Consider the following 13,316-nt stretch of genomic DNA (forward strand, 5'->3'; position numbering starts at 1 on the left):
GATCGCAGTTTGTCCCGTAATGTTGGCTCAATGAGAACGATATTACGTGGCAGTTCATATTAATACCGCACAGGGCCGTCGCATGGGTATTAGAATATAACAAATAGTTAAACGATGATTATACCACGCACAGGGCCAAAGATATTAACAAAAGTTGCTGCTGGGCCAGTTGGTTCATACTTGCAAGGAAAGAATACTGATGCGCACACACATAAAAACACGGACTCAGGAGACTCGGACGAGCGCAAACTTTCAACTAACTTTATTTTTCGTCGTCAACAATATATGCCATCAGTCACGTGGTCACAACGCTAATCGCTTTTCACTGTCAGATCACAACAAGCCACGCAAGAATCTCTTTTCACCATGCAATAAGGAAACAGTAGACTGGATAACACACGCGTTTCCTCTAGTTGAGATAAAATAGGCTTCCAAAAGTTTTTATGTGTGTGCGCATCAGTATTCTTTCCTTGCAAGTATGAACCAACTCGCCCAGCAGCAACTTTTATTGAACCATATTTCAACTACAGCAGGCCCTTTCTTCAATGTTTCTCCTTCCCCGTCGTCGTCAACTATCAACCTTTTGGTGAGCCACACTGTTATGGCAACCTGCCGTGCAAGGTATCTCGGATTTTGTTTACGGAAAGGACTGGTACCTGCGGAAGTTCTTGGGCTGCTCGGTTTCGCGTGGCCGTCTCCGGGACATGCAAGACGGGTGTGTCGGATACTACGCGCTGAGCTCTGGCGGCAGATTAGGCTTCTGCAGGATTACTTGCGAGTTCTGTGCTACATTAGTGACCCTCCCTGGAAAGCAGAAATGAATCTCCGTTCATTAAGGACCCTTACTGCCCACATGGTCGAATTTTGGTGGGGTTCCTACCTGGCTAACGTTCTTGGCCAGCTGAACAAGAAAGAGGACAAGGAAATAGGTGTGTCACAGGTTCTGGTGCTAGGAGAGAACGTGGAACTTCCTGATAAAGAACTTCCTGCTCAAGAAGGGGCCGAAGTTCAGTCTTGAACCAGCCGTCCCGCCTCATGAGTTGTTGGGGTTTAATAGGCGTGTGGCGAGTAGGGCGCCTCAGGATCAACATGACCGGTGCCTCCTTGAGGGTGTCGACGCTTTGACAAGGACTGTCAAAGCCAAGAAGGACTTCCGTCAGTGCCGGGCTCCGACAGATCTCGTCGTGAAGCATTTTAGGGACAATGACCTCCGACTGCTTCAAGCCGATAAAGAGGGTGGGTTTGTGGTTTTAGATGCTGTAAGTTTCAATGAGAAGGCTAGGAACGCCATTACTAAGAATTTTAAGGAGGTTAAAAGTAGCGCTATTCGTGTGAAGACAAGGGCAGCCAATTTGTGTAAGGAGCTTCAGCTTGAGAAATTGGCCAGAGGCGTTATTGCATGCAAAGGCAACACCTCAGTGTTTTTTTCACTGCGAAACGCACAAGCCGGAAGTTCCGTTTCGTACAATAATAAGTGAAAAGAGATCTTGGCAGCACCTAGTAAGCCAATTCCTGCTAAGAATTTTAAATGTGTTAACGGTCGACGACCCTTTTGCTACCAAGAGCTCAGACGATGTTGTGCGTTTTTTGCAGGAGGAACATCGTATTGACTACATGTTCTCTGTTGATGTTGAAGACTTATTTTATTCTGTTCCACATGGCCAGTTATTTGTAGCGGTACGTGAGTGCATCGAAGCCGGTGGGGCCATTGACTTTCAAAACAACGCTGGTATGTCGGGGAATGACTTCATGTCGTTACTTGAATTTTATCTTCGCTCTACATTTTTAGCCCACGAGAACCGGTTTTATCTGCAGCGACAAGGGATTTGCATCGGGTCCTGTGTGGCACCTGCTTTGTGTAACATATTTTTAGCGGACGTGGATTGTTCTTTGTCTAACATCCTAGAGACAACGAATGTTATCAAAGTTTTTAGATATGTAGACGATTTTTAATACTTTTAAAGAAACCCATTGATTTTAATATTGACAAGTCTGTTGATTCTATCCTTGACGCGTTTTCAGCAGTGCGTGAAGGGTTTGACCTTTACCCATGAAATCCCTTGCAATAACTCGTTGCAGTTTTTAGATTTTAAGCACTCACGTGTGCAGGTCTTACAGCCCACGAGCGCAGAAGGGTCTGCTGCCATATGATTCAGCGCAGTCGAAACTAGTTAAGCGGGCGATAGTGAAGCTTTGTCTGGGGTCTGCGCTTGGAAAGTCATGCCCACATTCTATGCAGCTTTAGAAATCAAGTACGGCGAGTCTTGGAAGCCGGATACCCTTGCACGCTCGTTACGGCAGTCGCAGAGGCTCTCCTGCGAGAGTCAAAAGCACCCCGTTCCGGTTAGACACCAGGGCCGCAATCCAGAAGCCGCCCTGTAGTGTTGCCCTACATTCACCGCACTTCTCACAATCTGAAGAAGGTTGCGGGTAGGCACGATGTGCCGATGGTTTTTTCAGCCCCGTGCAAGCTGGCAAAGCTCTGCCCCAAAATTTCTTTGGCTAAGAAGAGTCCTGGAGTGTGTGGCATGAAGCACAAAATGCCTTATGTAGCCTGCGCGGTTGGTGTCGTCTATGAGATTCCGCTTTCATGTGGAAAGTCTTATGTCGGGCAGACCGGAAGGTGCATCAACGTTCGTGCAAGGGAACATGAATTGACCATAATTAATAAAGAGAACGCGCATTTACCAGCGCATGTCCGACATTGCATGTGCGCACCGAATTTCCGAGCGATCAGAGTTTTGGGCCGAAGCCAAGATAGCACTGCAAGGGAACTTTTGGAATCCTATTTTATCTCAACTAGAGGAAACTCGTGTGTTAGCCAGTCTACCGTTTCCTTATTGCATGGTGAAAAGAGATTCTTGCGTGGCTTGTTGTGATCTGACAGTGAAAAGCGATTAGCGGTGTGACCATGTGACTGATGGCATATATTGTTGACGACGAAAAATAAAGTTAGTTGAAAGTTTGCGCTCGTCGGAGTCTCCTGAGTCCGTGTTTTTATGTGTGTGCGCATCAGTATTCTTTCCTTGAAAGAGGTTAACGTGGCAAAGGCAAGCTGGGTCCAGTTTCACGCCACGCAGCCTAACGAAAAGCTTAGAGCTCCGCTTTTAAAAAAATGTCTGTACTGCCTCAGGTGAAAAGCAGTCCGCTAGGCGCGCGCTTGCCTTCCTAAGTTAAATACGTATGTACACCATCCAAATGCAGCCGCAGTCTCAGATATCCTGCGCCGCTCAGCTGAGCCCACGAGGCGCACTTACGTGCGAGGCAATTCGGAGGCCGCGTCGTCGGCTCCTTGTCTAGGGGCCTTCGCGGCAGGTTGTGGGACGGCACCGCACCTGGTTAAGTCGCCTATGCTTTCAGCCTGCGTGCAATTAACGGCTTAAGTATTGGCGCGGCGCTCAAACACGGTCGAAAGCTTACCTAAGAGTGGCGCGTACGGTGGGTAGCAGAAGTCACTCTCCGCGAAGTGCTTGCTGCACACGGTCGATGAAAGCGTGGGGCACATTCCCATTCTGAGCTTGACGATCCACTCTTTCCTCAGCTTCGGGACCTTTGGGTAGTTGTGAAAGCTAACGCCTTTTTCAGGAGCGGACGAAGTATACTGAGGCACAGAGCAGTACTGCACCATTGCGCAGCACTCGCCGCGGAGACAAGCGGCCGCAGTTCTAAGAAACAAAGAGCTGTTGTTCTAAATGAACGTTAAAAGCAGTCCCACGGTTGTTCGAACAGCGTCAGTAGCCACCATACGTAAGATAACCAATTGAACTGCTTTTTTGTTAAGATTTACCACAACGGTGGTTTCAACACGGCGCTGGGCCTACGTAGCAGACGAAATCGCGCGAATCCCCGCTCTGACATCATACAGGCGCCGTTCGCAGCGCCGCCATCGGTCGCACACCAGGCCAATAGCTCGGGAATACCCCACTCGACGCTTCCAAACGGCGAATCGGCCTTTCTACACGGACAGGTCGCAAGACCAAGTTTTACGAGAACAGTTGATGTCGCCGGCACATTTAACACGCACGCACGCACGCACGCACACACAGGCGAGAGACAGACGTGCTTATCAAGCACAAATCACTACGTAGCCGCTTGAATACATAAATTAGGGTAGCTGTTACTGTTTACTGAATAAGTTACTGTTTATTACAGTAACTTATTCCATGAAAATATTTCAAGAAACCCGAAGAAAAAATGGAGGCGCTAAACATGCCTTTAAATAGAAACACGCATGACAGGAATATAAGTTTATTAATTGATGGCAACGAAACATCCGGCTGGCGTCTTGCTAATTCATTCAATCATTTTATCTCTGTGGTAAGTCACGGGGACTTCGATGCTGGCATCTGTAGTTTTATAGGCGACAAACTAATACCAACCCTATTTTTTGTACCAATGGATCAAACGGAAGTTTTTGCAATATGCAGAAAGTTAAACCATACTTGCTGTCTTGATGAAGTTCAAAGTCGGCCAGTGAATTATGTTCTCTACATAATTACGCCATTTCTAGCATACACCGCACTCACAACAGTTCAATTCACTGCTGATACGCGCTATAGACAGTGTGACCATGATTTTTTAAAAAGAAGTCGCAAACATTTTGGGAAACTACAGGCCAGTGTCTATTCTTCCGTATTTTTCTAAGGGCTTACAGCAACTAATCCGAGTTTCTCTCGACAGCTTTTTCTTCAAAGATTTCATAATAACTGAGTGTCAGTATGAGTTTACAGAAAACAGGTCTACGGAGCATGCGCTATTCGTTCGAAAAGAATATATATAAAAGAATTTTGAGACAGATTTTAACTCTTGGTATTTTGGTTGATTTCAGCAAAACGTTCGACTACTTGAATCCCATTATTTTTGCGAAATTAGGTTGACTGGGTTCAGGGTCTTCATCATCATCAGCCTGTCTACGCCCACTGCAGGGCAAAGGCCTCTCCCATGTTCCGCCAATCAACCCGGTCCTGTGCTTTCTGCTGCCACGTTATACCTACAAACTTCTTAATCTCATCTACCCATCTAATTTTCTGTCTCCCCCTCACGCGTTTACCATCTCTTGGAATCTTCAGGGTCTTCATACTGGGTCATTAATCACCCGCCTGTCTTACGCAGAAGCGCCCGCACCTAAAAGGAACCTTATACACAACACCCGTATGGCAATCAGAGAATTAGTTGCCGTGTTTTACGAAAGAAATGTCCGTCTGCTTCTTGTGTATTACCCGCTCATTCTATCCCTGTACGACGTCACATATCTTACCTAGCCCATCGGCATCCGTACAAACAACATTACCGCCTTATTTACCTTCCACTTTCTTTATCCTGTGAGATACGCACTGAACGTAAGGAATATCTACGACACTTTTTTCCCATTGCTTTCTGCAACCATGCTCGGGCATTACAAGACGGACTTCTTTAAATGTTCATCGACAGAGGCCACTGCCCCTCTGTCGCTGAAAAAAGAACAGGGGCGGGGGGGGGGTGTAGACGTTTCGCTGAATTGTGGTTATCAGAGTAGGCAACACGTAACAATGGTAGGTTAGAAATTCTAAGAAGGAGGGCAAAACTTTCATTGGTTTTCGTTGTGTATGTATCATATCGGATGGATTCAAGGGCCCCCTTAGAAATATTTATACATGCAATAAGGTATGAATCTGTTTTTAACGCGATACCGTTATGGAGCTCGTTTCGCATAACTTCCGGCGTCGGCGTCGTTGGTTGTGAGCGAAAAATCACCTTGTCCGTGACCGAAAAATCGAGAAACATGCAAATAAAATAAAAAATAAACAACTTCGGTTCGACAGAGAATCGAACCCAGGCCGTCTACGTTGCAAGCAGATGTTTTACCACAGAGCTACGCTATTGCTTGAAACTGCTTCGGAAAAATTTGGGGAGGGGCGAAGCATGTAGGGCAGGGTGTTTCAGCTCCACTAACGTGAAACCTGTGGAGGGGCGAAGCATGCAGTGGGCGCCGATGTTTCCCACAGCAAAATCACTGCTAATCGGCAACGAGACACAGAAGATTAGACACACAGACCTCACTTTGCTCACACAGAGACCCGCAGTCCGCTTTTAGTTAACGTACACGCAGCGAATCTTTATTGTTCAACTACGATGCCGATAACAAACCCGCAACGACTGCACGCATCAACCTCCTCGACGAGACGTGGAAGGCCAAGCTCTCCGCACGGGACCTACACGACCAACGAGGACTCGTCGCCAGCGCCCGGGAGGCGATCGCGGACAGAGAATTCCTGGACTGAGCGACCCTTCCACCTAGGGTGACCCCGAGCTCTCGGGAACACTGTTTCGGAAAATAAAAGTTTATTTCATCATCAACTACGCACAAGGGAAATCTCTCAGTGGCACTACACTGCAGGTCAAGAACCAGTGCCTATATCAGGGCTGGGCAGAGATACTCAAAAAAATATTCCGGAATACAGATATCGAAATACCTGGGTTGGAAGCCTGAAATACAGATATTGAGATTCATTTGTCTTTGACGTAGCGGGATATTTCGGCGATACTTTGGCAATATGACGAAAAAAGTATCCCGAAATATAGATTCAGCAATACAGATACTGAATTTTTTTTTATTTCTGGGATGTTCATACTCCGCAAACACTTTTATCAAGTGCAGCATAATATTGTAAATGTTGCAGCGCATTGAAACTTGCAATTTCTTTATTTATCACAGTGCTCTGAGCGCCATTAAGCCAGTACAAAGGAGGGTTACACTGTACATAATTGTTAATAACCACATATTTACAGATATCAGTTGCAATAAAAATGCTATTTCACAGCAAGAGTAACACGATTTGTACACCGAAATCAAGATACTTGGTGACAACAATATCAGCTATGCTAGAAATAGCATAGTTCAAGCAAATCGCTGGAATCACTAATGAAGACCAGTGAATTGAGAAAATGTATGTATACATTTCACATAAGATCTGTTTTTGCTGAAACGGTTGGCGTGTTAATTACACTTAAACAACAGGAGCTTCTCAAATAGGCCATCATCTAGACATCGTCGGTTCGGCCTCAACACAAGACTCGCGAACCAGAAAAGTCTCTCTACCGCTGCAGAGGAGCACAAATACGTGTTATAGCGGATAAATACGGCCTTCATGGCAGGATAGTCCTGCAGCATGGCGATATCCCTTCTCGGGTCGTCTGAATACCGGAACACTTCCGCCCGCACGTGGGTCTGTTCTCACCGTTCAGATGCCTAAGTTTCCCCGTCTGCAAAGTCATAAAAACCGTGATTAATCACCACCGATGATGACGGCTCGTCGCACGTGTCTGCTTGGATTGGTGCATGCGCCTCAGCAGCTCGCACGAGCAAGCTCTCAAAGTCGGATGATTTAGCCACTTCGCTTGAGGTCCACCGCATATTTAAGTATGGGTGTGAGCAGGATGCAAGTATTACCTCATCATGTTCTATCCTAAAAAGCGCAGAAAACTGCCTTTGGAGGTCGGATCGACAGCTTTCTAAGATGATAGATCCATGACGAATTTTTTGCTTCATCGAAATTAGCTTCCTTTCTAACGTGAGAAGCGTTGGCAGAAGCTCTCCGTAGTAGCCGCAGCTGCTTTTCTGCAAGATATCGATTGCTGAAAAAAATAAAAAAAAGGTTTTATAAAGTACGCTGCCCGATTTCTTCCACTGATGGCGATATAATGTAACTTTTAAATAATATACGTAGACGACTCTTGAAAACGTATATAAAAAAGTACCTGACCTGCAGCAATTGGGTAGAGAATCCCGCGATATTCCTCCAGAAAGTCACTCTCCGCGTCTCTTATATATGGTAGGTCGAGCTTCTCTGAGAGTGTCTTGAGTTTCTCCTTGTTCATGAGAAGTACGTCCAGTGCGTGGTAGAGAGAGCTCCACCGCGTGATGCAGGGCGTTCGCAACTGTCTTCCGAAAACTGATGTCACCATCTCTGCAGACTTTGGCCGATTTGATGAGCCCCAATACAGAGCGCATTTCGCCATTGCACTGTCGTGGAAACGGCTGCACGTGAGACTTCTGTTGAGCGCTTTCTTGACGTCAGCCGTGCCAGTGCCTCCTCTATTTTTCAGTGCCTGGGCGAACGCTCTCCTCGGCCCGTCGCGAGCCCGCTCCGCGTCCGCTCGCCGCTGCCGCGTGGTGGCGCTGTGCAAGTAGACTATGCGAAGCTGGCGCTGAACGGCCGCACGAATTCGTGTTTGCATCCGAATTTAATTGCATTTGTGCTTCTTGCAGGCTTTCACAGGTGCAGGGGGACGGAAAGAAACGCGAACATAGCGGCGCGCTGTTTTCATCACGCTCTAACCGTCGTGGCAATAAAAAGATGCTAGATGGCCTTTTATTGTTTCATGGATGACGTCTACTTTTCATCAATCAGCCACGCTATAACCACTTGAAAATGGATGTGAAACAGCAAAGAATGCAGATGCCGCACGTTCGCGTGTCTTTCCATCCCCACTGTACATATTCCGCAGGCAGTCTGTCAGGCCATGCTGCCGGTTCAATACTTGCACTCGAGTTTGATAGCATTCGCGTTTTATTTTCTATTTCAGGCTATTGCAACCGCCCCAATGTCTTAGTATGTCATATTGTTGTGTTCTACTCTGCAAATGGAACTGAAAGAAATTACGATTGCCTTTTTTTATTTCCCTTTATTGATAAAAATCTCACAGGGTCCCTTATGCATTCATCTAAGACGACTGAAAGGCGAAAGCCATCTTCTTTTTCTTCCAGTCAATGTATTGAACATTCCCTGCCTCCCTCCGAGATATTTCTGCGCCTAACACGGTTTCCTTACTGCCTCAAGGATAGGAGGCAGCGCAAGATTTCTGCACATCAGCGGAGGCATGCGCTGCCTCCGTGATCGGCCCATTTTGACCAAGAGAAGATGTAATGTGACGACGTCACGTTGTGTGACGTCACGATGATATCACAAAATTTTATTATCTGTGACGTCACATGATGTCATCACGTAATTATTTTTTGCATCACTCGCGTTCACGCCGGCGACGGCCAATTTTCACGTTTGATGAGGCATCTATAAGGCTTTCGCCCTAATACACTATGCGGCTGTCGTTCCATGAAATTCCAGCTGTCGCTGGTGTTCAGGAGATGTGGCTTCAAGTAATTAGGTGGGATAATTGGTCTCCTAATACACATTCAAACTACACTAGAATATGCAGCCGTCGTTTACGACTCGAAGATTTCATAGAATATAAGAAGCGGCGGCTTAAGAAGGATGCAGTAGTGTCACTCTTTGCAGTCTACCATTCACGTTTGTAGCCCAGGGTAACAACTGAACCAAGCATGGCAAGTATCCCTAAACGTGACAGTGTTGCGTTCAAACAGTCAACGAATGCATGTAGACCAGTAGCAACACTGCCTCGCGATCGCCGCCATGTGCATGCAGCGCTGACATTAGGTTCGAAGCTGAAGAATCGGAGCCCATGGACACCACATGCGCTACCGGCGAAACAACCGACAATCATTATGTACAGTGTCACAATAAATGAGTGCACGAGGCTGAGCATGCTGCTCCACGCGACAAAAGCGTCCAGGTCGACAGCCATTGGGCCTCTACTTTGCTCACTACCGAAAAGGTCAAATGGAAGAGAAAATAAAGAGAGCTGAGGAGCCAGATACTGTGGCTACAACAATCCGTCGACAAATGCCAAGACGAGCTCAAGCAACTGACAACAGGCCGCCCCATTTTTCACGCCTTTCATATTGGCTCAAGTTGAGAGTCGGCACTACGACTTTGTACTTGAACGACAGCGTCTGTTCACACACGTCGGTCAGTGTTGCAGGAAGCGCGCGGCTTATGTAGCGGTTTTTGTTTGTTTTTCGCACCACCTCGATTTAACTGGTTTAAGCTCTGAATTGGTGGAATCAGTTGACATAGTTCTTCTTTTTCTGGCACCAGCTGTTGCTTTCTCCTGTCGTGGCAACAAACGTAATTCTCAAAAGCTTTACGAAGGGAACGGGCAATCACGTATATCTCTGGAAGCAGTCTAGTGACATTTCATGTTATTTAGCGCATGAACTCCAAGCTTGCGTGCAGTGTGCTACACCAGTAGACGGTAGCACGCATCGGAGAACTTTAAGCGCACAAGATTTCAGTATTCTTGGCAAATGCTGCTTTCGAAAATCGACTTTCAGACAGTCAAAAACCGCCTCTCAGTCAAGCGAACGTAACGGTGAAAAATTACACCATCTCCCGCTAAAGGGGATCATGAGGCGATGCGAAGCCAGAGCACTTGCACGATCGTGTTCCGTTGGCGTTCGTTGGGCATGCTACCGACCTCGCGTCGTGGAACGCGAAGAGGGACGCTACGCGCGTCGTATCTTCCATCTAGCCTGGCCGTTAATTCTCACAGGGCAGGCGGGCGAGAGGGGGGCAGCGTAGGAGAGGAGAGAGAAGAGGAGGGGACGCGCATACGCTCGATCACATCGCGGCGTTGCGCAGGAGAGAATTTCGGCATGTCTAGCCAAAGCCACCTAGCTTTGGTCTAGCCCGCGTTTCAGAGGAAGAGTGGAAAGGGGGACGGGAGAGGGGTATGGGAGAGTGGAGGGGAGAGGGAAAGTGGAGAGGGTGAGTGGAGAGGTGTGTGGAGAGGGTGTGCGCATGCGCAGTAAGGGTGGTCACGCCGCACACCACCACCACCACCGGATTGAGCTCCGCCTTAAGATACTTCGCATCTAAAAATAATTTTCCGCGCATCACTGGCATGAGCTTTCTGGCTAGCAGACGACGCGCGAGCGTCTCGATCAAATAACCGCGAAAGACACATGCCTTCGAAATTGGCTGGTTGCCCAGAACGACAAGTGCTTTCTTGATTCCAGTTTACAAGTTTTCATTATACTTTAAACAACGCGAATACAGCCGAAAACTGAACCATACAGCAGCTTCGAATGCAGCCACGGCATTCGTTTCCGCGAGCGACGATGCGACAGCTTGTCTACTACGGTGGCGGCGCCCGGCGGCTAAACGCCGCACTAACGCCGACGGTCGGTTCCCATTGCGCTCCGCTCCTTCGCCCAGGCAGAGAAAAATAGAGGAGGCGCCGGCCGTGCCTACGAGGCTTAAAGTATGGTCAGGCCCCGGAAAGTCGCAAGTTCCAGCGATCGCCGCAGAGGGCGAAAAAATCGACCGCGGCGAGTTCCAGCTTCAAACACAGGGAGTGGATCTACTAACCTCTGCGTTAGGATAACATGGCGACGTTGTGGTTGCCGCCAGAGCCGTATATTCCCTTTGGGAGAGTTCGGGCGCTCTTTTGATCTCGCCGCCAGTCTGGCAACAGCGCGCTTCCACGCCGCCGACGCCATTTTGTGCCGAGGTTTCTCGTGATGCTGTACCCGTGACGTCGCTGTCGGCATTTATGCTTCCTCTGTGACCGACCTGGTGTGTCTTTGCTGCTGATCGTGCACGTGTCGGCTGCGTGGAACATCGTGGACCTGCACGGACGTCGCAATGGGGGCTTGCAGCGCGGTCGCTGAAGAAAGGGTTCGCCAGAGACGGAGCGTTGCGGGCGCACGCCAACGCGAGCTTACAGTGCCGCGGCACAAAATGGCGGACAGCGCCGCGCCGCCGCTAAATTTGGATGGTTGTTGGCTCCGCCCCTCCGCCGAACTCTCCGAAGGAATATACGGCTCTGGTTGCCGCCATTCGCGCTATTTGACTTTTTATGTAGGGGCGCCCTCGTCGGGCCCAAACTTCAAATTAAAATATTCTTGAAATAAGGAAGTTTAGTTGTTTGCTTACTGTTACACTTCAATAAACAAATTGCTGTTTATACGAAGTGGCCTTGCCTTGCCAGTTACCACGTCATCAATCTTTTGTAATAGTTTTTGCTCCAACAGACTCGTAGTTGTCAGCAGCCTATCGGCATCATTATCTTCATTTCAAAATATACGGCGGCAGAGGCAACGTAACGGCAGGTAACGGTTCACGGTGCATTCGGATGGGTCTCGCGCTCTTTCGTTTCGCTGTAAAAGTTTCCAGCCACTGCCGGCCGAGACACTCGCTTTCGTTCTGTTTGTTTTGACTCGTTGAAATGCTTTCGCGAAACGCATTCAGCAGACTTCGGGAGAACGAAGGGACCGTTGAAGCGTTCACCGGATGAACACTCGTTTCAAGCCCGAGAATATACGAACCGGTGAGTATAAAAACCCACTGCTTCAGCTTTTTACCAATGACCGTGGGTGTCACACGGAGGCGACGCACTGCAATATTAATATTTCAACGTGTCAAACTCTGTCGATGAGAAAACGTGCGATCCTTGCGGCGTGGCTTCAAGTGGGAGCAAGTTGCTGAGTTTATCGTTCGGTTCACATTAACCAGGCCGCTGCAATAAAGAAAGGCAACTGCATCACCAACGTCTCGCATGTATCTTCGTAACTAGCCCGCATATCAGTGCAAAAAAGATACGAGTTATATTTTGCCGCAGTCGCATTTGAGAAGCCAGGTTTAGAGGTCTCATTTCTCCTGTTGTCAGTTTAGGTTATTTTACTACACATTTAGTGCAACGAAACCTTCACATAATTGTGAGTGCACATTCACTTTATTGTGATAAAGAAACCGTCACTATAATAAGAATTTTTTTTTCTGCCATAGCCTCCTGGTCTGACAAAGAAACAGCTGTGTGCAATGAGCAAGGCACCTGTTACATGACACGCCTGTAAAGAAGCTAGCCCGAGTGAAACAACATGCATTATAAGGTACGTTTACATATATGTATAACAAACCGCTGTTTTTGTTCACTATGTTTATATGTTTATTTTTGCAAAGTTTAATATGTACTGATAATGCTTATCAATATCTGGTGATGTCATTGTTTTTCCAGGATTGCCGGGCAACGACAGGATGACTACCCCCGAATGTCCACTCTGCAAGTGCGGCGAAACATGTGAACGTCTGCTACAACAGGTCATCTTGAACCTCACGCTTGCAATGCTGTATTTGTGAATGGTTTACCAGGCATCTCATGGAGGTGTGCCTACAATCGTCCACAAGTATTAGCTGTCTACTGTGTCATGCAATCTACACCGCAATAGCGTTGAAATTGAGCACTAGCTCCGTGCATTAGTTACGTTACCTGGCACTGCTGAGCTCAACGACGCAGGTTTTATACCCAGCCACGGTGGTCACATTTCATTGGGGGCGAAATGCAAAGACACTCGTGTGCTTAGATGTGCGTCTGAAGTTCAGGGAAAGACGGAAGCTTGAAGAGACGAAGCATTTGTTAACAAGAGGTGTCGCTGGAGCAAATGTTTCGACAAGCAGTCTTGTCTTCTTCAAGGCTAC

General features: G+C 47.7%; 1 protein-coding gene and 1 long non-coding RNA gene across 2 annotated transcripts in view; both read left to right on the top strand.

Annotated features, from left to right (window-relative positions):
• LOC119376048 (uncharacterized) overlaps positions 1-1,018 on the top strand; it is a 62,291-nt gene extending 61,273 nt beyond the window's left edge. The window contains exon 5 of the mRNA XM_037646032.2: positions 902-1,018. Coding sequence (XP_037501960.2) covers positions 902-1,018 — 117 coding nt within the window. The remainder of the gene's footprint in view (positions 1-901) is intronic.
• Positions 1,019-11,977: 10,959 nt separating this feature from the next.
• LOC125756503 (uncharacterized) lies at positions 11,978-12,981 on the top strand. The gene is made up of 3 exons (XR_007414554.1): positions 11,978-12,168; positions 12,627-12,730; positions 12,856-12,981. It is a non-coding gene; the product is annotated as an uncharacterized LOC125756503 (long non-coding RNA).
• The last annotated feature ends 335 nt before the right edge of the window (positions 12,982-13,316 follow it).

This window comes from Rhipicephalus sanguineus, unplaced genomic scaffold (genome assembly GCF_013339695.2).
Source record: "Rhipicephalus sanguineus isolate Rsan-2018 unplaced genomic scaffold, BIME_Rsan_1.4 Seq1073, whole genome shotgun sequence".
NCBI classification, from domain to species: domain Eukaryota; kingdom Metazoa; phylum Arthropoda; class Arachnida; order Ixodida; family Ixodidae; genus Rhipicephalus; species Rhipicephalus sanguineus.